The sequence below is a fragment of the Sardina pilchardus genome, chromosome 7, assembly GCF_963854185.1.
Source record: "Sardina pilchardus chromosome 7, fSarPil1.1, whole genome shotgun sequence".
Lineage (NCBI taxonomy): Eukaryota > Metazoa > Chordata > Actinopteri > Clupeiformes > Clupeidae > Sardina > Sardina pilchardus.
Window position 1 is genome coordinate 20991526 of NC_085000.1, and position 25324 is coordinate 21016849.

General features: G+C 39.9%; 3 protein-coding genes across 3 annotated transcripts; all 3 read right to left on the reverse strand.

The window, feature by feature from the left end:
* hoxc8a (homeobox C8a) lies at window positions 1-3408 on the reverse strand. Its single transcript, XM_062541215.1, has 2 exons — window positions 2702-3408; window positions 1-1486 (listed from the first exon to the last, which is right to left on the reverse strand). The coding sequence occupies exons 1-2, from the start codon at window positions 3141-3143 to the stop codon at window positions 1176-1178; spliced, it is 753 nt and encodes a 250-aa protein (XP_062397199.1). The 5' UTR covers window positions 3144-3408; the 3' UTR covers window positions 1-1175.
* Window positions 3409-6347: 2939 nt separating this feature from the next.
* Window positions 6348-9310, reverse strand: hoxc9a (homeobox C9a). Its single transcript, XM_062541216.1, has 2 exons — window positions 8743-9310; window positions 6348-7716 (listed from the first exon to the last, which is right to left on the reverse strand). Exons 1-2 carry the CDS (start codon window positions 9308-9310, stop codon window positions 7469-7471), a joined length of 816 nt encoding a protein of 271 aa, XP_062397200.1. The 3' UTR covers window positions 6348-7468.
* Window positions 9311-17197: 7887 nt separating this feature from the next.
* hoxc10a (homeobox C10a) lies at window positions 17198-20637 on the reverse strand. The gene is made up of 2 exons (XM_062542245.1): window positions 19819-20637; window positions 17198-17907 (listed from the first exon to the last, which is right to left on the reverse strand). The coding sequence occupies exons 1-2, from the start codon at window positions 20555-20557 to the stop codon at window positions 17633-17635; spliced, it is 1014 nt and encodes a 337-aa protein (XP_062398229.1). The 5' UTR covers window positions 20558-20637; the 3' UTR covers window positions 17198-17632.
* Window positions 20638-25324: the final 4687 nt, after the last annotated feature.

Here is a 25324-nt window from a genome sequence, read left to right on the forward strand (position 1 = left end):
TTTGTTTATTTTCCTTTTATGCCAGTAACAATGGCGTGGACACACACATTTCTGTCTTTTCACATGAGAAACACCAGTAAAACGAGCATATCGTTAACAGTAAGATATTACAAGACATACACAAAGATTATATTCAGTGCAATCGAAAATCTAAGCTATTATCACCAGCACGTTAAAATACCACTCCTTAATAATATAGAATAATAATTGGTGCATGTATGAGGATCTACATATAAATGTGCGTTTTCTATAGGCAGTTTAAGTTGTTGGGGAAATTTGTAAGTGTCATACGGAAATAAAGAAGAGCCAATGATTGGAATACAAATTCTCATCAGGCAAAGGCCTCTTTGAGTAGGTAGTGCTTGGTATACTCTTGGTAATATCTCAGCTTGGCTTAGAGCTAATGTCTTCTGAAGACATTCAAATGGGTAATTATTGAGTAAATAATTGGCCTACAAAAAATAATAATATTAAAAACATATTTAAAAAGAAGTGTCCGTAGAGAAATCTATATTGCAAGTTCCCCAGGCTTAGGTAGCATCTTCAGGAGTTTGAAAGGGTTACTTACAATAACGTAAAATAAAATAATTATCTACGCGCTTTTATAATATTAATAATAATAATAATAATAATAATAATGACAATAATAATAATGTGTAGGCTATCTATAAAATTATCCGTCTGCTGGGTTACTTTACTTGCCATAGTGGTGTAGGCTACCCCGTCCTTTTTTTTATTACTACTTTATCGCATCTGAACTGATTCTTGACACCAGCTGTGACTAAATTTACAAAACCTTCAGTTGAAGGGCAATCAGTTATTAGTTTGGACAAAACATACACCTTTTCCATTGATAACACTTCAAGTTTGAAACATGACAGAATATTGAAACTACAGCCCCTGTTTGTCATGCGATTTAATCCTTACATGTTTTGATAACGAACTAGACCTCAAAAACAGGGTTAAATAATCAAGGAACTTAGGTCTTGGGTCATGTTCGCATTACTGAACAGTCTGCATCCATAGATACACAAAGTACCTTTCCTTGGTTGTGTGGGATAGATTTTGATTCTCTGTTTTCTGACTGAAATCATAGTCATAAACAAGCACCCCCCTTTCCCCCTCATCGCCTTTTCGTGAGACCCTCAGCCATATAACCATAAAAGATCATAAAATCACTCCTTCGTCTCCTCTTTCTCTTCCGTTTCCTTGTCGTCCCCTTCGTCCACTTCACCGTCCTCGTTGCCCTCCTCCTCAGCCTCGGTCTCTCCCCTCTGACCCGGAAACTTGTCTTTGTTGTTCTCTTTTTTCCATTTCATCCTCCGGTTCTGGAACCATATTTTGACTTGCCGCTCGGTGAGACTCAGGGCATGGGACACTTCAATTCTCCGCTTGCGTGTGAGGTAAGGATTGAAAAGAAACTCTTTCTCCAGTTCCAGAGTCTGGTAGCGGCTGTACGTCTGTCTCCCATTGCGTCTCCCAGGGGCTTAAAAGTAAAAGAAATATATGATCACTATGTGTATGTGACATTCAGAATGCAGACATTTTTATATCAGTCTCACACCTGTCCATATACTGTATTCTATTTGGAAGGGCATGGTTGACAAATAAAATAGAGAACAGACAGAATGAAATAATCGATCGACAGTCTTTTAAACTGCTAAAGTATTGTTTCCTCTCAACTTACTTGGACTAAGGTGTGTTGTGTGACTATTTTATAACTATCAAGCAATGGCATGGAGATACTCTGTATGTTCAGTGGAGTCATAGTTAGATCAAATAAAAGTAGGCCTAGCCTATCGTTTTAACAGGCCATCTCGTCATTGGCATGTATTTGCACCTTTGGTACTGACATGCACAGCCATTTCAGAGCTCTCTCTCTCTCTCTTTCTCTCTCTCGCTGTCTTTCTTTCTCTCTGTCTGTTTCTCTCTCTCTCTCACACACACACACACACACACACACTTTTACGCAGTGAATTAATTTCAGTCTGTTTGACTACTGCTGACGCGAAATAAAACGGTTATTATATTTGTTGTGAGAAGTAGAATTAAACCTATAATAAGGCATTTTGAACATGTGATATGTGGAAAGTTGGAGCTATACTTTTCAGTGCCATTAAATTGTACTGTCTACTCACTGTATGCCTACCACATGTAAATGACAACACGTACTCTTCACAACCATATTATAAATCTTTCCTGAGGGTCCACTGACGATGACAGCGAAGATAAATAAACTATTTCAAGTTGCTGTGCCTCATGCTTTGGCATAATTGTGCTAGAGTATAACGTTGACTTAATTAACGGACATGCTTTACTGTTGTTGCTGTTGTTACAGGAGTACACACAACTAACGAACTAACAGAAGACATCTGCAATCAAAATCCAAGATCTGCAACCTTTTTACCATGGCTGCATTTTGACCATACCACAAGAATACATTACAACTGAGCGAAATGCATGCAAGTAGTCGTATTCAAAAAGTTGATGGTAATACTAGGTCAATAATAAAGTTGAAATAGCTCGATTTCTATATGGTTTGTTGGTTAGAGTTATTGCATGGCGGGGACTGTTTATTTTTCTTTTCACTTTTTATTCTTTCTTTCTCACACACTCACACAAATACACACTCACAAATCCAATGCATACACTCAAGTTCGCACAAGCACACAAGATAAGAACTCAAAATAATGTTGCTAACCGTGCGGTCTCATCCAAGGGAACATGAGACTGGGAGACGAGTTTTGATTTAAGTGGCCTTGTCCTTCTCCGGGGTTAGAGCTGCTGGATTTACAGTCAGGGTATTGCGTTAAACTCGCCTCTTGTTGGGTACCATAAAGCGACTGCCTCGGAATGGCCTCATATCCATAAAATTTCGTTGCATCTCCATGGCACGCCAGAGCGCAGGGGTTCTGTTGGTATCCTGGGTTTGAGATGCCCGTCGCCCCGTGATGGAAAAAATCCTGGACATGATGAGTCGGGTGTTGAAAACCCGGCGCAGTTGCTCCTGGTCCGTAGACAAGCGTGTGGCTACGGGCGACGCTTTGAGGGAACCTGCAGTCGTAGTAAGTTGGCTCCAGTGTCTCGCCACCTTTGTACTTGGAGAATAGAGGGTTGACAAAATATGAGCTCATGATTAGCATGCATTAAAACGAGTCCCTTTGAAAAATATGTCCTTTATGCCTCTCGGTGGCTGCCTTTTGTTTAAGTCCTAGATCGCTGGAAGCATAGACAGGGAGAGAGAGAAACCGGAACTAGATGGAGAAATGCTGCCCCTTTGGACAATATCTGGCAATTCTCTCTTCGACTCCCTTGTCCTCGACACTCTCGCTCTCCCTTACACTTACTCTCTTTCGCCAAGCTTTTCCTTTTGCAGTCTCAAATCCGGCTCACGGTGTGTATGGTGGATGTGTGTTAAGGTTAAAGCTGGCTAGCTCCACCGGCACAGTCACAAGCGCTTTTTTTTAGCTTCCCACCCAGCCACCCCCACTACAATGACCCCCCTCCTCCTCCTCATACAAACCCCACAACACACACCACCGCCACCTCCACCTTCCTCTCCTCATCATTCCGCATGCGTTTAGGCGTCCACCTTGAGAGAAAACATCTTTAATAAATGATTATAAGGAGGCCCAATTTTTTTTATATCTGTGTCTTATATAAATCAGCCATGTATAGCGCCAGCACATGGTAAGTTTAAGGTACTCCACATAGCCAATATTATTAAAATAAACTAGATTATTATTGTTTTTGTAATATAATTCCGAAATGACTATTTGCATTTACAGTGTTTTAGCCAACAGTTTTTACAGTCATGCACAATAAGTCTTTCATTCTCATTTAACATATCTTGCCATGGTATAGCGATAGCGGAGGCCATTTTACAAACATGGTAGTTATCTATTTTGTTTCTATAAAAAATCGGTTATCTTAGGGGTGAGATGCAGCTAAACCGCTAGTCTTCTTAAAGTCAACCATATATTTTGTGAAATGGGTAGGCCTGATATGCATAAGCCTACGGTAGACACACAAATAGCCCAATGTGTCAGCAGCTAAATACAAATAAAATTGACCAGCGAGTTTCATGCCACTGACTCCTCTGACCCTGCTAAACCTTTCGTGAAAAGTTGTAAATCTGCCCCGTAGAGTTAATAAAATTGAGCTTGGATGCCTCGTTATTTTCCGAGACACCATCATATCACGTTGTTTATTTCGGCTGCGCTGGTTGAGAGGGCCTCCTTTAAGTATACTCTTGTGGTTTTGTGGCGGTACTGACGATTTTAACACATCATCGTAAAATATGAAAGCACACAGAGAGAGTTTATAGACTTTTCACAGTCTATAAAGATGCAGATTACTGGTCATTTCTGGCCTGGTTAGAAGCTTGTTTTAAAAATTGAATTATTCTTCATGGCTACAATAATCAGGAATAGCACAAGTATCCCACATTTCGGCAAAATTAGGCTATCATACTATGAATAGGACTAAAAACAACAACAACAATGATAATTAGCCTATTGTTATCATTGTTATTGTTATTATTAATATTTTAATAATATTTTTATTTTTTGTAGTAGTTGGGCTATGTTGTAAGAGTAATAGGCCTAAGACACTATTATAATTCAATTACGATTATAATAGCCTATAGTTGTATACTGTAGTTTTTAGTCCATGATAAAGAGTCTATTTGGACCTGACATGTGAATGACATGACATTGCAATTGAAGTATATAAGTCTTCCAAAATATAAGCTATAGCCCTCTTTGGATAATTGTATGAATAGTTTTTTTACGTATGCACCCCAAAACATAAACACAGCTCCTTATGGACTGTTTCAGTAACTCAAGCCAGTCTGAAACTATAGGCTAGACCACAGATTTAAGGTAGTCTACAAAATTATGGACGCTCCCTGTAAGATATATAGGCCTACGTTTTAGTTAACGTCTCTCGCTTTTGACCAGGTAGATTTTGCCTCATTTCGAATAGTTCAGTAGGCTACTCCAAACCCAATGCCTTCTGCATTCGTTGTTTTGTTTAATAGGCCTATCAGAGGACCTAAGTTATTTCCTAGATTTGTGGAATATTAAACAAAGAAAACCTATGATACATCATGCTAATCTATCACATTCGGAATATTAAACATACGCATATAACTCGACAGCAGAGACAGACATGCCCTTCGTCATGGCAGTGTCGTTGCTTAGGCCAAGGCATCAATTTTCAGTCAACAGCGTCATCTAGCGTTCAGATGGGATACCTACATTACGTCATTCAACACAAACATTGCTGGATTGCCCTGAGATATTGGCTCCTTTTTCCCCTAGTAACTGTTTTTTGCGCAGTAACTGCTTTGTGAACACATATTCATAGTCGCCTAGTACGCTGTCCTGGCTGGAAAAAAAATACCCATTTCGATTATGTAGGAAGGAATAAGCATACACAGTAGGTCTACAGAGTAGGTCTGGAAAAAAATACTAATTACGATTATGTAGGAAGGAATAAGCATACAGAGTAGGTCTACAGTTCATCCTACATTGAACAGGGTGCAATTCTGATTTGGCCTTGGGATAGCTGTTAGGCCTGTTTCCTTTTTTTAGAAAATAGGCTACTCTTTCTCGCCGAGAGGTGTGGGGGACGTATGTTATTTCCAGCAGGCCTCAGGGTCTAATAGCACCCAAAGCCCCCTTTGAACGGATCCACCATGAGTGTCCATTAAAACCATAAAGTAATTTAGCCCAGACGTCTAGCCAGTTCGCCGGGTTTGCTTTGTTCGTCTGCATTTGAGACAAACAACGTAGGACTGTAAAACGAGGAGTTTTTTGTCCTGTGCGGAAATGCTCTGGATTAGGCTTTGAAATTTCAGCATCCTGTTCGTATTGTTAGCCACTACAAAATGGCAATTTCACCCGATGTCAGGAAACAAACGCCAGACAGAGAGACTTATGGCTCTAGTTCCTACACAAAACGTAAATAATAATAAAAAGATGTATATTTAAGCTAAAAAAAGGATAACTAATCCAATCTTTGACTATAGACCAATCTGTGGATCTAGGCTATGTGGAACAATTTGACATAATTGTCAATATAGATAAGGATGTGCTTCTACACTGCACTGGTAATTTTCTTATCACGTTAGCCTACTCTAGGTCATAGAAGTAGTCCACGTTTGCTCTGTGACAACACACAGGCATGGGAAATCTGTGTGTCATGATGCCAGTGGTGGCAGGCTGTGAAGACAGAGCGTCCACACTTCAAACATGACCACAATCTTTGTATGAAAAATGTTATCTCTCAACATGATCTCATCTGTTAAGGTAATTAACTTACAAGGGCCAATACATTAGTAAACAATATTTATTTTCGAAAAAACAACAACAACAACAACAAAAAACAATATAGCCCAATTGCTTAATTAGAAAAGTAACCCTTTCAAAGTAACCTAAGACTTAGGTGCAGGCCTATAGCCTACTTTTGTGTCACACTCGTATAGGTTGAGGCCTTCTCACAGCAAAATCATATAGCCTAGGCTACTAGGCTATCCCTATCCTTAGAGGAGGACTATGCTTGATCAGCCTGTAGCCTACAAGTCGGTCAAAACACAATTCGTCCTTGGTCCTCCCAAAATAGAGAGTTTTGCTTACATTTCAAGGGCACTGTACGGTATCGTAATACGATGCAACATTGTTTTCAGCCTTTTATTCACATGGGCATATGTGTTCATGCTTTTGATTACTTTTGTGACTTTTTAAATACTCGGTGTATAATGTTTACCAGTGATATCTATCCAGTAATAAGGCGCAGGCTAGGTCGCCGTCTGAAATCCGGCCTATTACAGCTTGATGTAACGATACGTCTACTATAAAATTATGAATCACAAATATTTGGAAGTTGACCATATATTTGAACAGAGCAATGGAGAAAGAAAACAAACGTAAACAGAACTATTGAAAATACACGACTCGGTACATCGAAAATCTACAACACCACGAAGACATTAGCACATAGGGTATTTGGACAACAGACACTATATTTTTCTGTACAAAATCTCTCACTCATTCATAAACACCCAAACATAACGAGAAGAGATAGTGTCTTGGGAAGTTCATAAGTTACTAAATGAAAAAGACACGGCAGTTCAAGTATTTTCTTGCTTTTACTTCGAGGCAGCTTTTCCATCGGCCTGTTTCCTTAGGCCTGTTTTAGGTTTCATGAATCCATGACTAAAAAGGTTTCCTCTAGCATAAGCAAGCAATATTTCACCTCTGTAATTAAATCGCGCCAAATTCTTGCTCCAAAAAGACATAAACAATAAAATATACTACAGGAGTCCGTTTCACTTAGACCAGGTCACAGGAATGAATACAACTGTTTACTGCATAAGACATTTCTTGGCCACAGTTCCTCTTGGTGTGTGTGTGTGTGTTTGGTGAGACTGTGCACTCTGGTGGGGTTGTTTGTTTCACAGTTTTTATGACTGTCCTTTGTTGTCTGTTTTCTCTTTATTCATTTTTTTCATCTTCATCCGTCGATTCTGAAACCAAATTTTAACCTGTCTTTCGGTTAGGTTAAGGACTCTGGCAACTTCGTAGCGCCGGTCTCTGGTAAGATACATATTGAAAAGAAATTCTTTTTCTAGTTCCAATGTTTGATATTTGGAGTATGGGCATCTCTTTTTCCTCGTCGATCGCGCGTGGATCCAATTGGCCACTGGGTTATCTGTGTAATAAATGAGAAAGAAGAGATGATTAAAGTCATGATTCACCTCCACACCCTTAAACTCTGCTTAGAAAAGAAAAAGTGTGTGACTTCAAAGCTGAGCAAACCTGCTAAACTATCTACGCACTTGCCCTCGACTGAGGGTTGGGGCCTCCTGTAATTATGGCAAACTATCAGATCTGATTCCCGTGCTAAAAATCGCTTAGTACAGTGAAAAGGCGTCATAAAGCAGGCCAAGTGAATGCACCTATTCGCTTTATAGGCCCATAAAGAACTAAAACGCCCTGTGGTTTCTAGCCCTTATAGTGCTGCAGTAGCGGTGCATAGCCGGCTCTGTAGGCTAACACTGCACAAGTTGTTTCTTTAAGTAGTAAGTCTTTCTTGGTTGAACTCAAATACTCAAATTGTTGATATCCGTCACAGTAAGAAATAAAACAAATCAATCAGTATTGATTATATATTTATATGGACCATGATAAAAGTGGATGCATTATAAATGTGGGGTGGCCTGTATTTTGGGTAAATGGTATCAATACTCAGAAATTAAAAGAGATAAAAATGAGAATGTAAGCCCCTCAGTAAATTAGGCTACAGGTTAATTATGGGCTATGCATATTGGCTAGTCTTAACTGTCACCGTCATTGAAATTTACATTAGTGTAAAAATAAATTAGCATTGCTAGCACTGGAGCTATATGAGAAGGGTTTTGGTTATTTGAAGGGAAGGCTCACTCTCCACCTCGCCATTAATTGGACTACTAGAATTTTATAACCATTTACAACCCAATATTTGGGGTGTGTGTGTGAGTGAGAGAGTGTGTGTGAGTGGGTACCCGCGCGCGTCTCTGTGTTTTCCTTTTCCAGTACCTAATAGCAAGCCTTCTCCCCGATGTTAGTCAGATCACAACAGGCAGAGATTATTGAAATATACACCTTGTGAATCTGGGAGTCAGATGCAAATATCTACAAAGAGAAGACTTTGCAAAAACACAACAGCACATTGTGAATGAATATGGATTCAACTTACTGGGGTCTAATTCTGGTTTCTCGTCTTTTTCTTTTCCGGAAGAAATAATCTCCGTCTCAGGCGATGGGTTGTGCGGTTGCGTTTTTTCTCGGATGTCTGCTGGGGAGCAATACAGATAATCCGTATAGGTGCGTCCGCTGGCGGACAAACAGTCTCCGGTTCTATGTTCTTGAAAGGCGTCGGGCTTCAACCCATAATGTCGACTGTTAGCTGGATAGCCAGGAAAGGACACGGCACCAGGAATCGGTTCTAGCCATGATCGTACATATCTCGAGTCCGTTCCCAAGTGAGGTTGGTGAGTGTATGGGTGGTACACCACTGAAGACTGGGAGTGCACAGGGGCCCAGGAGGTAGTGAAGACGGGTGGTTTCGGGGCAAAGCTGCAGGAAGGGTAGTCTCCACACTCAGGCACCAGAGTTGTCGAACGAGGACCAGAGGAAAGCGGACCAGCAGAGGAAAAGCGAGTCGACAATACATCATCGTTCTCATGGTTTATCAAAGAATCCACATAATAATTAGTTATGGGACCCGTGGTCGACATTATCCTTCTCCTCTCTTTTACATGCATCCGATTATTATATGGACTGTAGGCTATGTGTACTTTTTTATCTACCCATAGAACAATCAAGCAGGTAATTATTTCTCAAACCGTCTTCATCGTCTATTGGCTGACTCTGCAACACGTGATTATATTTACCCCCACAAAAAAATGCACAGTGGATCAATGCGCGACTTGTCCTGGGATAGCAATGCACTTCGGGATAGCAGTGTGGTGATTTTAAGATTTCTCTCACAGGGACGCCAGGATAAAAGTAACTGCAATCCTTTGGTCTAGCTATTCTTATTCGCAAAAGATATTTGTGACGCCGCGTCGCTGTACGAGGTACGTTAAGATCTAGCAATGGCACTATTTTTCTATGTAATTAATCCTTGTCGAGTCTGTCCCTACATCTGTGGGAAGCGCTATGTGCGCCAGTAGGATACTTCAGTAACATTGCTTTCGATAGTAAAACCCACTATTTGACTCCAAAGGTATTGTTTTTGTCCCTGATTGACATTTATAGTGTGTCTGATTCCCCCCCTTAATGTGGACAATTCCTGTGCTTTCACAGACCCCCAGCCTGGTCTGTTGAGTTGCAGTCCGCCTTTAACACACTGGAATTATAGTTTCCATGAGTCACAAATAAACACAAGCAGGACATCCCTTGTAAAACGATGTTTTTCAAAACTGGGGAGGTGGGAATACCTACATCCTCACAGACGTATCCACTGCAGCTACATTCGGCAAGTGGCCGTGCATGTTTTTATGTCCTTCAATAAATTTTTACGAGGACCATTTGATTGTTCATAAACGTGTCGTTAATAAAACTGCAGTTGAGTTCCCAGTATAGCATAAAACCAACACGAGGCTTGTGAAAAAAGTCCCATCAAACAGTGATGGAGAAGAAACCAACTTGCAGATAAGGGAGAAATAGAGACCAATATGGGCACAATCCCACATTCACATCGCCACACAAATCTTAAATGGTAAAAATGCTTGTGCATATAAATGTATAATGGAAATGCAGGCATAATTATTCTTAGTCTAGAAGAAATTCCTAATTTCTGCATGTCCATTAGACATGAGCCAGAATTTCTCTTTCTCTTTCTCTCGCTGAAACATAAATAGCCTACATTTAGATTTTAGATTAAGTATGCCTACATACGGTTATATTGTTTTAAACTCATATATGCTTTTTTAGTCTTATGACTAACTTAAGGTAGCCTAGGCTAAGTTGTTGTCCGGTTTAGTCTTTGCATGTGGTACGTAAACAATAAGTTTATCTTCGACGGACTCGTAATCTGCAGTGCATGTGTGCTTGTTTCAGAAGATCTGATTTGGCCAATTTCGTGGACATTTTTTGTTCACAGATTGGAATTTAGAATATAGATGGGTACATTGAGTGGGATATGAGATTATTAATGGTAAGTATCACGTGTAAACAACCACAATACGTGATACGTAGGCTAAACCGCAGTACGTTTCAACGGTCTCTTTTCAAAAGTGTCAGACAAACCTACACTTGTGAAATATCTCTGCCCACAACAGCAGACAGATAACAGGTGCTGAGTTCGTGGTCTACCACTCGAGGATATGATATTGACATTCGGCATTGTCCAAACCAGTGCATGAATATCTGTCTACTGTCATTGTCAGCGTTAGGCCCAGTATCTAGGCGGCCACATGAGGTCAGGCTTTTTTCCTCAAAACCTTTCCTCTAAAGCAACACACACATACACAAACGTTCACATTAAATCGATGTATATAATATCATTCAAATTGTTGGGGTTTCATCTACTAATATTATCATTATTATGCTCATCATTATATTATTATAAAGATTATTATTGGCTGCTGCGATAATCTCGACTAGGCTATAGATGCATGAAACATATTTGTTCACTCCGTAAGCCAACCATCAGTCTAGTTATTGTTAACATTAATTAATTGAGTTGAAAGATTTTCCTATTTATTCAGGTTGCTTTCAAATTCAGGAAAATAAATTATTTCACAAGTAACCTTTTCCTGAAAATGTTTGGCTACTTTCACGAATTACGCACTCTCAAATTACCATATCATGGAGTCAAACTGACGCACCTAATGCAAGAATAGGCTAACTAAATTCTATAAAGGGTAAACTACAACGCAGGTACAGCGCATGGTTCCATGTGAAATGCATTTGACTAATGTCTTCGCAATAGCCGACATGTTGCCCACAAATGTTCCAAAAACTGCTGTAATGTTTGTAGCACAGTGTAAGACTAATTTCCTTTCTCAAAAGCTTTTGATGATAAACAATAGGCTAAGTAATATGCAATACTCGTGACACTTGGCAGACACCTATAGGGACAGTTTTCTTTTGCGTCCAGATTTGGTTGGTTTCTTCCTTGTTATTTCGACTTTTTTTATCCTTTAATTTATGAAATTTGTGCCAATATTAAAATGGATATGTATCTTAAAGGTTAGTAGCCTATAGATAACTTATTTTAAAACATTTAACCCGTTTTGTCTGACTTGTTTACAATTAGGCTATAGATTACATCATCATAACCACACCCACTTATCAGATGTGGTAAGGCTTATTACAGCTCAATTGTCTTAAATATGAAAGTGTTATCATATTGTTAAGATACGTTGATGCCACTCTTAACCTCGCCACCATCAGGCTGCGAATTGAATTAATCTTGTGAATTTGACAATTCCACTAGGCGAGATGACTCGCCAATCCATCTATTTTCCGCATTGCGTGACAAGATCTTTGCTGCATGTTTTCATCCATGTAGACTAGTTGTAAACAATGAACCCTGACAAGACATTTTGTGGCCTGAACGTATTTTGATGTTTTGTGAATAAACGATATTACGCCTCAGTTGTCTGTGCTTTTCAACTAAATGGATAGTTGACAAACATATAGGCCTATACGCCAATCTGTAAGTAGGCCTACAAACAAAAAACAAGCAATCAATTGTATATGTGAAATAGTCCACTCAAATTATAGTGACATTGGCTTCGCTGTAATGTCTGTTGCGTACTAGTGACTCCTGGTAAATCCAAATGAGGCAATTCGAATTACACCATCTTTGGGGATATCCATAGTTTAAATACAGTGCAGCGCCAGTTTTCTGCAAATGTAGTAATATAAGGATGTCTAAAATAGGCAACCCATGGTGTCTAATGATTGTCATGGGTTTGGATTCATTTAAAGCTCTCTAAAAATAAAACCTCTCCTCTCGAAAACTAAGCGGCCTACTATCTCTCTTTTTTTTTTTTTTTTTTAAATAGTGCATCAATGCTTGCTCTAGCACGCCACATTACCTAAGATGGTGTCTTTCAGGCTGCACCGAATGCTTCGTGCAATTTGATTCTGTGGTCTCGAGTCTCGACTGCATGTTTTCGGTCAAGGTTTGGCTGGTGACGTTTTGCACTCCACGCACGAACAGTAAAGGCCACGCTTGCCTCATCAGTGTCGTTCCTTTAGCAGTACATCAACCTGTTTCTTGGCGCAATGGGATAAATCTATTCATGGCTCCATAGTCTTGTGTACAAATAGTATATTTTGAATGTGACATCATGTATTCGCTATGAACCGTGTATAATAAAACAGGATTAATTAATATATTCACAATTCACAATGAATGAGCACTCTAGGTGAAAGCTACTTAAATTGGTAAATTAATTCCTTGCGAATAAAAAACACAGTGAGTAATAATTGCTATAGATTCGTAACTTTTGTAAAGATGGCTAGACTATTTCTTGTGTGATTTTTCTTATTAGGATTACTTGTTATGCTCATTGCTCAATGCCTGCGTGAATGGCAAAACATTCCAGATTAACCTCAGTAGGTAGACGTTGTGAAGGGCTAAGGGAATTATTGCAAATTCTCGTAAAAATAAAAATGTTTTAGAAGGCACATTCTACTACAAGTACAATTCAAGTACTACACTAAAGACACCGTCATTGATCAGTGATCAGACGTAGGCCTATGCGTAACGTAAGATAAACGCATTACGCCTACTCTTGAATTTGACTGACAATTAAAACAATATATATATATATATATATATATATATATATATATATATTAACTTGAATTGAATCTACTCGCGCACATCTATTTGTACACACATAAGGCCACAATACATGAACGAATATGCATTTCATTTTATGAAGTATTGTGATCTTCCATGTATGTCTAATGTATCTTTTGAATTGGCTATGAGATGCATGTTCTGACTAAAGACATCTGCAATAAAATAAAGAAGTGCTACTATATGTCTTTGTGAGTGTCTTTATTTTGTTGCACGCGCGCACGCACGCACACAAACACACACGCACACAAACACACACACACACACACACACACACACACACACACACACACACACACACACACACACACACACACACACACACACACACACACACGCACACACACACACACACTATGATTTGCCCATGGTCATCAGTATTTAGTCCTTAGAAACTATAGGCTAAACTTAATTGGCGTTAGTCACTCATCCTCTGACATGCATTCATTGGCGCTAAAAGTTGTGGCTACAAATAGCTAAGGTTCTGCAATAATATGCATTAATTTGATTTGTATATAACTCCAGTACACCTACTCTCAGTCTCTGTGAAAGTCTATTCCGTCATGTCTAACGAAAACTTGAATCCGAATCAAATTCATGGCCACGTTTCAGATAAACACCACTGCGAGGCCTGTATGTTAATATCGTGTTTAGGCCTACAATGTAGCGTGTCTACGAGCAACTATGTCTACTATGGCTGAAAACACTACTTCACTAGTGATATGTGTTTGTAGTATATTGGCAATATTTTACCGTGGCAGGTCTGAGTTCTTAAAACAATTAAATCCCAGGATGGATAAACGGCGAGGCATTGGCTAATGTGAGCTAAGAGAATCTTGATAGATCGACTTTAATAATGATTCAGTTGTATCCACTTCTGAACCCCTTTGAAGATGGCTTCTGTTCATCAGTGCCAAATTGGGACTTTATCTCCCAAGTTACAAGCTGGTCTGCACACATTCAATCCTCTGACTAGTGCGTGTGTTGTATGCATATCCTATTTTAAATATAAACCAATATATGATCGCTATATATTACATTTGACACCCATATGAACATTTAATAATTCTCGTTTGTTCTCTTTCCATCTGCTGTAATCTATACCAGAGTTGCCGTCCACATCCTTTTCATGCCGTAGCCTTCGACTGGTAGCATCTTTGGTAGCGTCTTAGCGTCTATCACTCGATTAGAGATTCTACACAGGGAACATGGACAGCTTCTGCTCAAAGTAGGCCTGAACATCCCTGCACTAAATCGCAGGCTATTCTTCGCAAATTGCCGCTGTATCCGCCGTGGAGGTATCCATGTCCTGTGGGGGCCATCTCACGTGCTGTAAACTCTTTGTTGCTGGCGCATTCCAAAGGAGAAGTCATTCACTCAACTGAATGAAAATGACTTTGGATTCCAGACTGTCTCCTAACGTCTCAAACAGCTGAGCTGTACAGGGGGGAAGGTTGAGGTGCTAGGACAACAAGAAAATATTTACAGCTCAACTGTTTCACTGCCACGCAAGACACTTGACTGTGTCTAAGGCTCAAATGAAAAGGACTGTCTGCAAATGCAATAGGCCTTCAAAAAAATAAATGAAGGATTGAATACAAATAAACATCTGATTTTAGAAGACGTGCCATGTGTCATGTGTCCATGTGCCATGAAATTTTGTAAAGTTGTTATTAAGATGTGTTAAAGGCAAAGTAAGGTTTTCATTAGCTAAATTCAATCTATAAACACCTTACGACTTCAATTTGTTATTGATCAGGTTGGGGCATATCTATGAAAACAGACCTCCACAACAGAATACATAAAATACAAAGTGAAATACTGTGTAATGTGTTGTTACATATTGTCATTCGAAGACGGTTGTTTATATTAGTTTTCCCAACTCGGATTATGCGCCTGTACGCACACATACTCACACACAGGCGCGCGCACGCGGGCGCAGACACACACACGCACGCACGCACGCACACCAGTATCAACAGTCTACAACATGAGGACGTAAACAGATCCACATAAAATTCACCACCAGAGTAAATCAACACACAACAATAGCGTAAGAGGTAGCCTGCATATTAAATATCTCAAGTCCGCATCTTACCAACCTTAACCGGCTATTACATGATTTTTGGTTTCACTCGGCAGCAGATGTCTTGTCTGCTTCTGTTCTTTCTGTAGCATCATTTTGGGAATGTATTGTATTCATTTTGCTCTTCCTGTTAACAACCACCAGCCCCTCCTATCTATACATATATCCGTCTATATCTCAAAGATGACAGATAGGAGTGATATGTCACAACACTAACTTCCATGATCCAACTTCCAACCAAAATATGGGCCCAAGTGTTAGTGCGGTCGAAGTTTACCCCTGAATGTTTACAACCCATTCTTCCCCTGAGAACCTTACTTGATTTTACAACCAGTCACATAAATGGAACCAAAGCTGAGAGGGGAGCCTGTCGCAGCTGTAACTGTGCAGTTCATTTACAAAGCCATTTGCGAGGATTTCAGTGGTGTAATTTAACGGCAATTGTCGCCCTTGATGAAGACGAACTGACGTAATCAAGGCAGTTTCTTGTTGCCGAGCCAGGATGCCAATCCCAACAACATGAAACTACCTAAACCACGCATCAGCTGCGCGTAACTGGTAATCCAGCGGGGAGGACAAACGACACATGCACCAGAAACAAGTAAGAATCAAAATAAACCATACAGTTTGATTATAGAACGGGCTGCTAGTACGTAATTGTAGTTTCCTTTTCAAACACATGGCTTGATTCCTGTCCAATTCAGTCGTGACACGAGGTTTTGAAGTCTACTTCCAAACACTAGGCAACCACAAACAAACCAACAAAATAGTGTTGCCATCATCATGGGCGTTATAACCTGTCAAATATAGAATAAGTAGTATTTCAAATTGGTGTCAGCTAAAGTGAATTGAGCAGGCAGCTTGCAGATTGCATGTTGACGCGAATTAGAATTTGACTAAACAAAACAACAATTACAACCAGCAGCTAGTCTGTCTGTCATGCAGGAAGTATCCAAAACTTGCAAAACGGCTACAAATGAACCCTGGAGATGCGCGGTAGCCCAACCACCTAGTCGGTGACATATGCAAAGTGCATTTGCCAAAGGTAAAACCAAACCACTGTACTAATCCAACCGGGACTCAGTTAAACCTGTCTGGAAACAGCTGCCACGATATCTCGTGCCTTCGCCAGAGGGTCAGAGTAAATAATGACATACGGTGTCCTACCTTAGGAATCGTCGAAGACAGTGCACGGGGTTGTCCATCTTGTCATCATCCTCTTGAAGTCTTTTCTCGTATTAGCCATCCATCTTAGGTCCTTGGTATAAAAGTGTTCCATTATTCCCTGTGGCTAGCAGCTAGTTCCTGGAGGCAACGAGTTCGCAGACCGCTTCGGTGAATCCAGCACATTGCAGTCCCGGCTGTGTGGATTAAGCCCTCCTCCACTCACCTTTTAATGCATCTTTACTGCAGCAGCACATTATATTTGCAGATCATAAAATCCACCCCCAGCGCTTTGCAGGACTGTCCTGACATTACAATTTTATGACCTTGACTTACTGTGGTCACCTGGATAATATTTAAATCAACGTTATGGTCTCCCACTTATATTAGAGAACTGACACACTCCCCCCCACCCTTTTCTTCTTCACTCTCTCCTTGTGCCTCTTTCTCTGTCTAAAGTGATGTCAGCAAGGACAACCAGGGGAAGCAGATCAAAGCATGTCTTGCATTATTTTGGCCAACCCCTAGTTTATTATTATGATCCTTTGAAAGGAATCACATTATATTTTAGTCACCAAATGATATATGCATAAGAATAAAACAATGTACATGCAGAATACATCGTGCAAATTGTATGCGACACTGACAACATATAAGCTCACAAATGCATTATAAGAACGTTGAGGGCATCTTATACAAAAAAGCGTAAAGTTTACTTTCTGGGCAATCAATATTCCGTGTGACGGCTATTTACACTATGAGGTCAATGTCTTGATCAGGCTTTGTTCAGGACCAAGTAAAGCTGATATTAATTGTAAAGATTTCTTTTGAATTGTGTAAACAGAATTGTGTTTGTATCATCCGTATAAATCTCCCAATCCCTGGTCATAATCCACATGCTCGAACGCGCGCTGTGTGTGTGTGTGTGTGTATGTGTGTGTGTGTGTGTGTTTGTGTGTGTGTGTGTGTGTGTGGGTGGGTGGGTGTGTGGGTGTGTGTGTGCGCATCAATTTAATGAAAATTGTAGCCTGTTAGCTCACGAACTCGACTCTCTCTATTTAGCTTCTTCAGTTTCATCCTCCGATTTTGGAACCATATTTTGACCTGTCTATCAGTGAGGTTGATACTCTTGCTGATCTCCAGGCGGCGCTCACGGGTCAAGTACATGTTGAACAAGAACTCCTTCTCAAGCTCCAGAGTCTGGTACTTTGTGTAAGGGCATCTCTTCTTTCTTCCACTTTTTGCCTTCAGCCAATTTCCAGTTGTCTTCTCCAATCGATCCTCCTCTGTAGAAGAACAGATACACTAGGTTATATTAGCCAAATGTATCCAGAATTATTAGAATAACTTTTGTTTGAATCCAAATTCCATTAATTCAGCACTGATTTAAGTATGCCGAAATATTGTTTCTAAATCTTTAGATTAAGTGGCAATGGTGAGTGAGATACACCTTTTATGTTCTTAAGGTCATGAGTTGCCTGTTCAATAAATTGCAATGTGGTAAGCCTAGCCTAGGCTACTATGCGCAACTATCACCGCAGTCCTTATATAAGTTATTTATTTTTAAATTAAACAATAAATACACGTATTCTAATCGATGTTTGTATGCGATAATTGCGTAATTATAAATGCAATAAGTGTATCAGTCAAGAACAGAACTAACTGTTTTTATAGTGAGGTATTACCAGCACTGCAAAGATTGTTATGATTCTGCTGGACTATTACCCCGACATATTCTAGTAGCCTATTGTACGAGACCAACATCAAGTAAGCAGTGTTGAAAAATGTCTTGTACGGTTTACGTCATTTATGTGGCTATGTATCCATTTTCAAAAGTGTAGGGGTTTATTACCAAACACGCTTATAAGCCTCAGAGTAGCAAAACGAGGAAAGGGGGAAAAGGCACGATAAAACATACTCATCTACCATGATGGGACAATCTAATCTAACTCTTTTCACATAGCTCTCCAGCTTCGAACTTTTTGAGCTTTGAATTTTAGTCAAACGAAAGAAAAACATGCTTTCTCGCTCGCAACATAGGCTACACACTCACATTTCCTAAAATTGTGCTAATCTTAATACAGGCTACAAAATACTTTACAAACGCCTCATACCCTTTCATAAACATATTTAGACCAAGTCCACTGTAAAAGTCAAATATGTAATTCTGAAATCATCATCATATCATGTTTTATGATATTAAATGTACAATGGAAATGGAAAAACTAACACTAACCCGAATTGTAAGACGAATGAGATAGGCCTATGTTGAATAAATAATAGAAAAATGAAACATAACTAATAATAAAAATTAAAATGAAAAATAGAAAGGCATGAATCATGGGGAAATTTAGTTTGAACATTAAAGGTATGGGATGCAGTAAACCTTTTATCAAGCTAATTATTTCTCATAGCGAAAATATATTGGTTTCGGAATTCGATGAAAATAGACTAGCATGTCAGTGCAAAAGCTACACGTGTGTTATATGCTTAACAAAATGTTTAATTTGAATGGCCTCATTGCGCGTAATATTGCGCAAATGGTGACTGTCATGGGCCTAGTGGCAGGGGACTATGTTTCGTCTATTCAAATGGCCCATGTAGCAAGTACGTGTGCATTCCAGTGTGTGAGCGTGTGCTTGCGTTATATTGGGCAAGTGGGAGAGTGTTTATTTCAATAGTAAGTGTCTCCCTCCCTTTATGGAAAGGTGTTAATACAGTGAGCGCCGTAAACACATATCCATTCACCATATAATTTACATTGTATGGGTCTAGCTGTCGTTGTAAAAACGTGGTACAAAATATCTCTACACGCTTGTCATATCTAGGGTAATCATACAGAGACTCGTTTAAATAAGGATTATGCTGCTGGAGATGTGTGTGGTTAGAGTGCTACTTATTTTACATATATTCCTACATTTATCACCTTCCCCGCAGAACTGATATTTTGTTTGATATACAGTACTGTACGCATGTGCGTGTGCGTTTCAAAGGTCTGTTTGTCTAGATTTGCAGTGTTTGTTAGTGTGGTTAGCGTCATGGGGTGGAAAATGCCTGTGTATAATGTTTGCTTGCTTGCGTGCGTGCGTGCGTGTGTGTGTGTGTGAGTGAACGAGAAACAGACAGAGAGACGATACGTATTGGCATATTCATGTATACAGAATGATTTTGTGTAATTAATGGTTTTAGAGATTCACCTTTCAGTTCATTGTCTGAGTCATCTGTACAGCTGTCGGTCTTAGGGCCATTCTCCTCTTTGCTAGGTTGCCCTTGGTTGGTATCATGCTCCTCAGCTTTCTTCTCATCATCAGTAGTGCCTTGCTTGGACTTGCTTCTTTTGACAGATTCATCTGACGATGGGGTCTCAATGGGCGATGTTATTCTGGGCATAGATGGGAAATCTGTCCCAAACGCACCTCCTTGTTGTCCTCCCTGGGTTGAATAGACTTGGCCTCCGCGAAAATAGTCGTGCGCAGCGACCGTGCTTTGATCCGTCTGCCTGGTATTGTCTCCCAGTCGTATGTATGTAGACGACTCGTTTGAGTCTTTAGACCTATCCGTATCAGCTTGAAATACACAAGAAATGTCTTCCTCTTTGACATTGCTTGTCGTAAAGGAACACGGATGCAAAGCCTGGGCAACAGGTTGTCCGTTCCTGTAAGTTTTCGCACCCGTTCCCCAGGCGTCCCGCTGTGACAGGTAATGCGAATGGTGGTAGGCGCTGAGGGAGAGGCTGGTTGGTGGAAGCTCATCCCGTTTAGACAGAGGTGCGCCCAGAATACCGAAATTTCTCATCATCGAGCAGCCATAGTCTGCAGCCGTTTGCATATACATCCCGGAGTTGGCGGAGTAACCCTCACCTCTGTAAGGAGATGAACCTCCGACCAACGAGTCCATTAGAAACGATCCCGCTGCCACGTTGTTCGGACATGTCATTTTGGTGTGTAATGGACTAGCCTACCCTTTTGTTTTGCAGCAATTTCGCTTTTTCCGTGAGGGATAGGGACAGTAGGACGCTGACATCTTTTGGGGGGGCAAAAATATCAGCAACATAATTATGGATGTCAGAGAACCTTGTCATGTGATTTTCAGACCAATGAGCTTCTGGAAGTGGCCTTGATGCTCCAGACTGGGTTTACGTCACCGGGGTCAAGTTGGTAAACGCAGGAGCTGTAGGGTGGACCAATGGCGCCATCTAGCCAACATTTTCTTGTAACAACACTCTAAGTCACAGGAACAAAGAACAGCTGAACCATGGCTTTCTATCGCGGAACTGGGGCGCCTGTGGTAGACCTTTTCTGAAGAGAAACGTAAAGTACTAGCCCCCCACCCTCACCCCAAAAAGCCTGAGCCGACGTTGTTAAAGACGACTGTAAAGTGATGGCCGATATAAATGTTTACAACCTGGAGAACTCTTTAGATCGTGTCCAGGGATCCAGCCGAACTGACGAAGGCTCAATAGATGCATGGGGATTACCTTAGAATAAGCATGAGGTATGTTCGAGTTATATAATATTAATAGGCCAATCTACTGGGTGTTGTTTTTTGTGTTAATTTGCTGTTGCAACGGGGTTTGAATTGAAACTGCTGTCAAATAATAATCAAATAAAGAGTCTCATTGGAGTTTGCAGTTGTTCGCATTGTGAGACTGTGATGGTGGTCTGCATTTAGATTATAATATGACTGCAGACTACTAACTACTTTCGCTCTTCGGTCTGTTAATAGTATCCTAAGGTTTTTGCAAGAGGTTTTCAAAAATCTGTTAAAACGCAAGAGAACGTTGCTTGCTTTGATTTTGGCTGTAGACTTTTTCCACTTTTGCATTTTGTTGTTTTGTTGTTGTTAAGGTGAAGTAGCCTAGACCTAGACCTAGAGCGAACGGTAGCCTACGCTAGGCCCATCGCCTTTGCTTTCCGCTTTAGTTTTAGCCCTCTACAGTGGTTGGAGCCCATGCGATCTCCTAAAGTCACATGCCAATAATTAATTTAGTAGACTAGCACGCATCCAACCGCAACACGCGTAATATTGGTATTTGAATGAAAAGCCTGCATTTTGTGTGTTGTGTCAACACTTACACACATACTTCACAGTATTTAATATTAATCGAGACGTAATTATTTAACTCCAAGAAATCCACACTCAGAAGTAGGTCATTCGTGTTTATCTTATTGTGAGGTAATTTGGTAAAAATAGGAAATAGCATTCGTTGAATCAGGTCGCCTAATTGTGGTCTTCGTGTGCTGACATCTTCGGGTTATGCGCGTAAATCTGCGCGTAAAATGTCACATATTAGAGAGAAAAGTATATCGACTTATGATACCACAACCGTGTTAGGCTACATTTTTTTCTGTATTAAGTCATGATGTTCATTGATTGTGTGTTTGGACGTCAAATTAAGCCATGTGTCAGAAATGTGTTAAAGTTTTCTGTGTATTTGTATTTTGAGGTGATTTTGAGTACACATGTTAGCATAAAGGTGTGGCATAACCTTACGACCGATTTGTAGGTGGTTGATTGAAAAGGTGTTACATTTCGGTCATGTGAATAAGGTATTATAACGTATTATAGAACAGCCTATATATAAGCCGACATGGGTGTCCAGTCACCTTAAACACCTTGAACATTAAGATGTATTATCTTGTGCATTTATCCTTTTTCACTGAAAGAAAGTCGAGTTTACCTCCTCAAAAGCTAAAGTCTCCTATCAACATTTAACTGAAGTAATTGTACATTTCTTCTGTAGTGGAGGGTTTGTTTTGAAGGCCTTGTCCGTGGCTTTATCTTTCAGGAGAGCAGACTGAAAGGTCACTGCCAATGACCCTCTGAGGATTTTATTGCATCGGTGTGATTGGTCCATTCCCCTGTCTGTCAAACGCTTGTACGTTTCTGCTTGTGCCTATGTGAAAAAAAAACAGTAGGCCTATTTAGAAAGAACAAGAACAGAGCAAAATATTGTATTCATTACACAATGTACAATGTATTTACAATTCTAATGTCTCTTTTTCGCAGTAAGTATTTCATACTTGCAATGCCGATGGAGTGGATTACCAATGTTTACGTTGAAAAAAATATCGAGGCTCCTCCATCATCCAATGACTTATGAAATAACTATGTTGTTAAAATATCGTGCTATGCATGTGTACTTCTGCTTGTGTATTTGTGGAAATGTTGAAGTTAAACCCTCGTCATTGTATTTGTAATCATGTAAATATTGTGTTGACTAAAAAAACCAAAGTCAAGATCAACAGTATATTTAAAAACAGTTTTGTCTGCACACCACATTGTTCATTTGAGAAGTCCATTTGAAAAGTGCATTTAGGTATTTTGCGCAAAGACGAATCTAGCAAAATGTCGAAGATCGAATTTGTCATCGATATGTATCAGTGTACAGCAGCGCAGCAGTTTTGTTCCTGTACATTTGTGCAGACAGTTTTCAATTATTTGCACGGCTTGAATTCTTATGAGAAACAAATGATGAATAAGTGATTTATTTCGTCTGATTCATTGCTATCTGTACATGTTAATTAATCAATGAAAGGAATAAAGTTGTTTTTTCTTAAACGTGTGTGGTATGCAGCTTATATCTTACTATCCTAGTTTCTAGTTAATACCGACGTATGGCGGTCATAATGTTTGGGAAAATATCAACAAATTGAGTATGTAAAAAACAACTCCATATGTGGAGATGGTTGTCTTTTCACACTTTGGGAATATAATCTATTCTTCCTATACCTATATGAACCCCTTCAAAGGACAGGCAATTCATTAAAATGTTAGAATTAATTTGATCTATGTATAATGTTTTCTTTTTAAACAACTGAACAAGAAAGAATGGAAAATAATATGAGCTAAGATGGGGAGATAGGGACAATATATGGTGGTAAGATAGGGACACGATATATATAATCAGTTGTAAGCAAATGGTTATTTTCTGCGGATTGGCCCTCGGCCTTGAGCTTAAGACAGAAGACTAGGAACTATCAGATTCAACGCTATGCTACCACATCACTCAGGTACGTACACTACATTTGTTTTGCTCAAAACCCGGGCGGGCTGGACCTGTAAATGCATTGCAAGCACCATGAAATATCTCTCCAATTTAAAGTAACGAGGTTCAGCTCTTTTCCCTTCACTAAACAGCCGTCCACCCACGGCGCTACGAAATTTATAGCTGCGGCATGTAACGTCTTAAAGACAATTATAAATCAGAGAGTGGTAATCGAGATGCACATCAGCATTATATTAAATTTTAATATTGGAAAAGACCACCGAAATGACAACAGAACACCGCCTAGGAGGTTATTTTGTTCACTATGGGCTTAGGTGAGAGAGGAAATCGCTACAGGAGCCCTGCAGTAATGCACACTTTCAAACTAAAATCTCACAAAGCAATTAAACTGCAAAGTAGCGATGTGCTGGCTTTGGACGCCCCTGCTGAGCATTATTTAACCACTTCACAATTTTAAAGAGAAGACAAATCAAAAAGACCTCTCAGATTATTTTAATTTCTGCTATCCAGTTTACACGTGTTCCCATAAAAAGAGACAAATAAAGAGATATATCACTTTATGTTTAGTAACAACTCAATTTCAGATTTCCATACGCATTTGCATTACTGTCGAAAAACAGTTACAGAATATTAATAGGAAGCATCCTTAATCTACAGCGCTTGCACGTTTATAATATCATAAACACATATGTTTTATTCTTAATTGCTATTCCAGTGCTACAATCGGAGACGAAACGGAATTTCATACAATCATCTAAGTTGTCTTCCAGGCCAGAGTCTGATGTTGATGTTTCTAAGGGCCCCGCCATTTTCTTTTCCATGTGCCAAGAGCGCACCCGGATGATTCTTTTGGCTCTAGCATTCCATTTAGATCACTCCACCAGAATCTCTCAGAAACATTGCCAAAGTGAATGAAGACTCTACATATTCCATAGCCAATCAAGCGCAATCATAACCTCAGTCATAATTACCGTGCACAATTAAATTTGCATTTGTGAAGATAGTTTACAAGTGTGCGACTACACGGTTTTCCGAAAAAGCAGACACATGTCGTTTGGTGTGCTGGTAAGAATTTCAGCGAGACACGACCCCAAAACTTCATTTGTTTGATAAGCATTATTTCAGACATGCTGTGTGGTGATGGCGACGATACAAAGACAGCGGAATTGGATGTATTAACTACGTCACACAGCCAGGGCCAAGGTTGGTGGGTGTGGCAACTGCATGGAGCCTTCCGTAGCCTTGATCCCTGACTGAGATTCTCCTTCCCCCTCTACAACCGCAATCTTATCACTCCGTCTGTTATTTTGAACAAACCACTGAGTTATCCTCCCTCCCTCCCTCTCTCTCTCTCTCTCACTCACACACACACACACACACACACACACACACACACACACACACACACACACACACACACACACACACACACACACACACACACACACACACACACACACACACACACACACACACACACACACACACACACACACACGGACACACTGTCTCTCTCTCTCTCACACACACACACACACACACACAAAACTAAGGAGGTAACAGAAATTCCTACATATTAACAGTCATTTAATGCGAAATTGTGATCATTTTTAAGTTTTCCCGTGCCCAGAAGCATATGTCAAACACGCAAAATAACAGTATATCCCCATACTCTCTTTCTCTCTCTCTCTCTC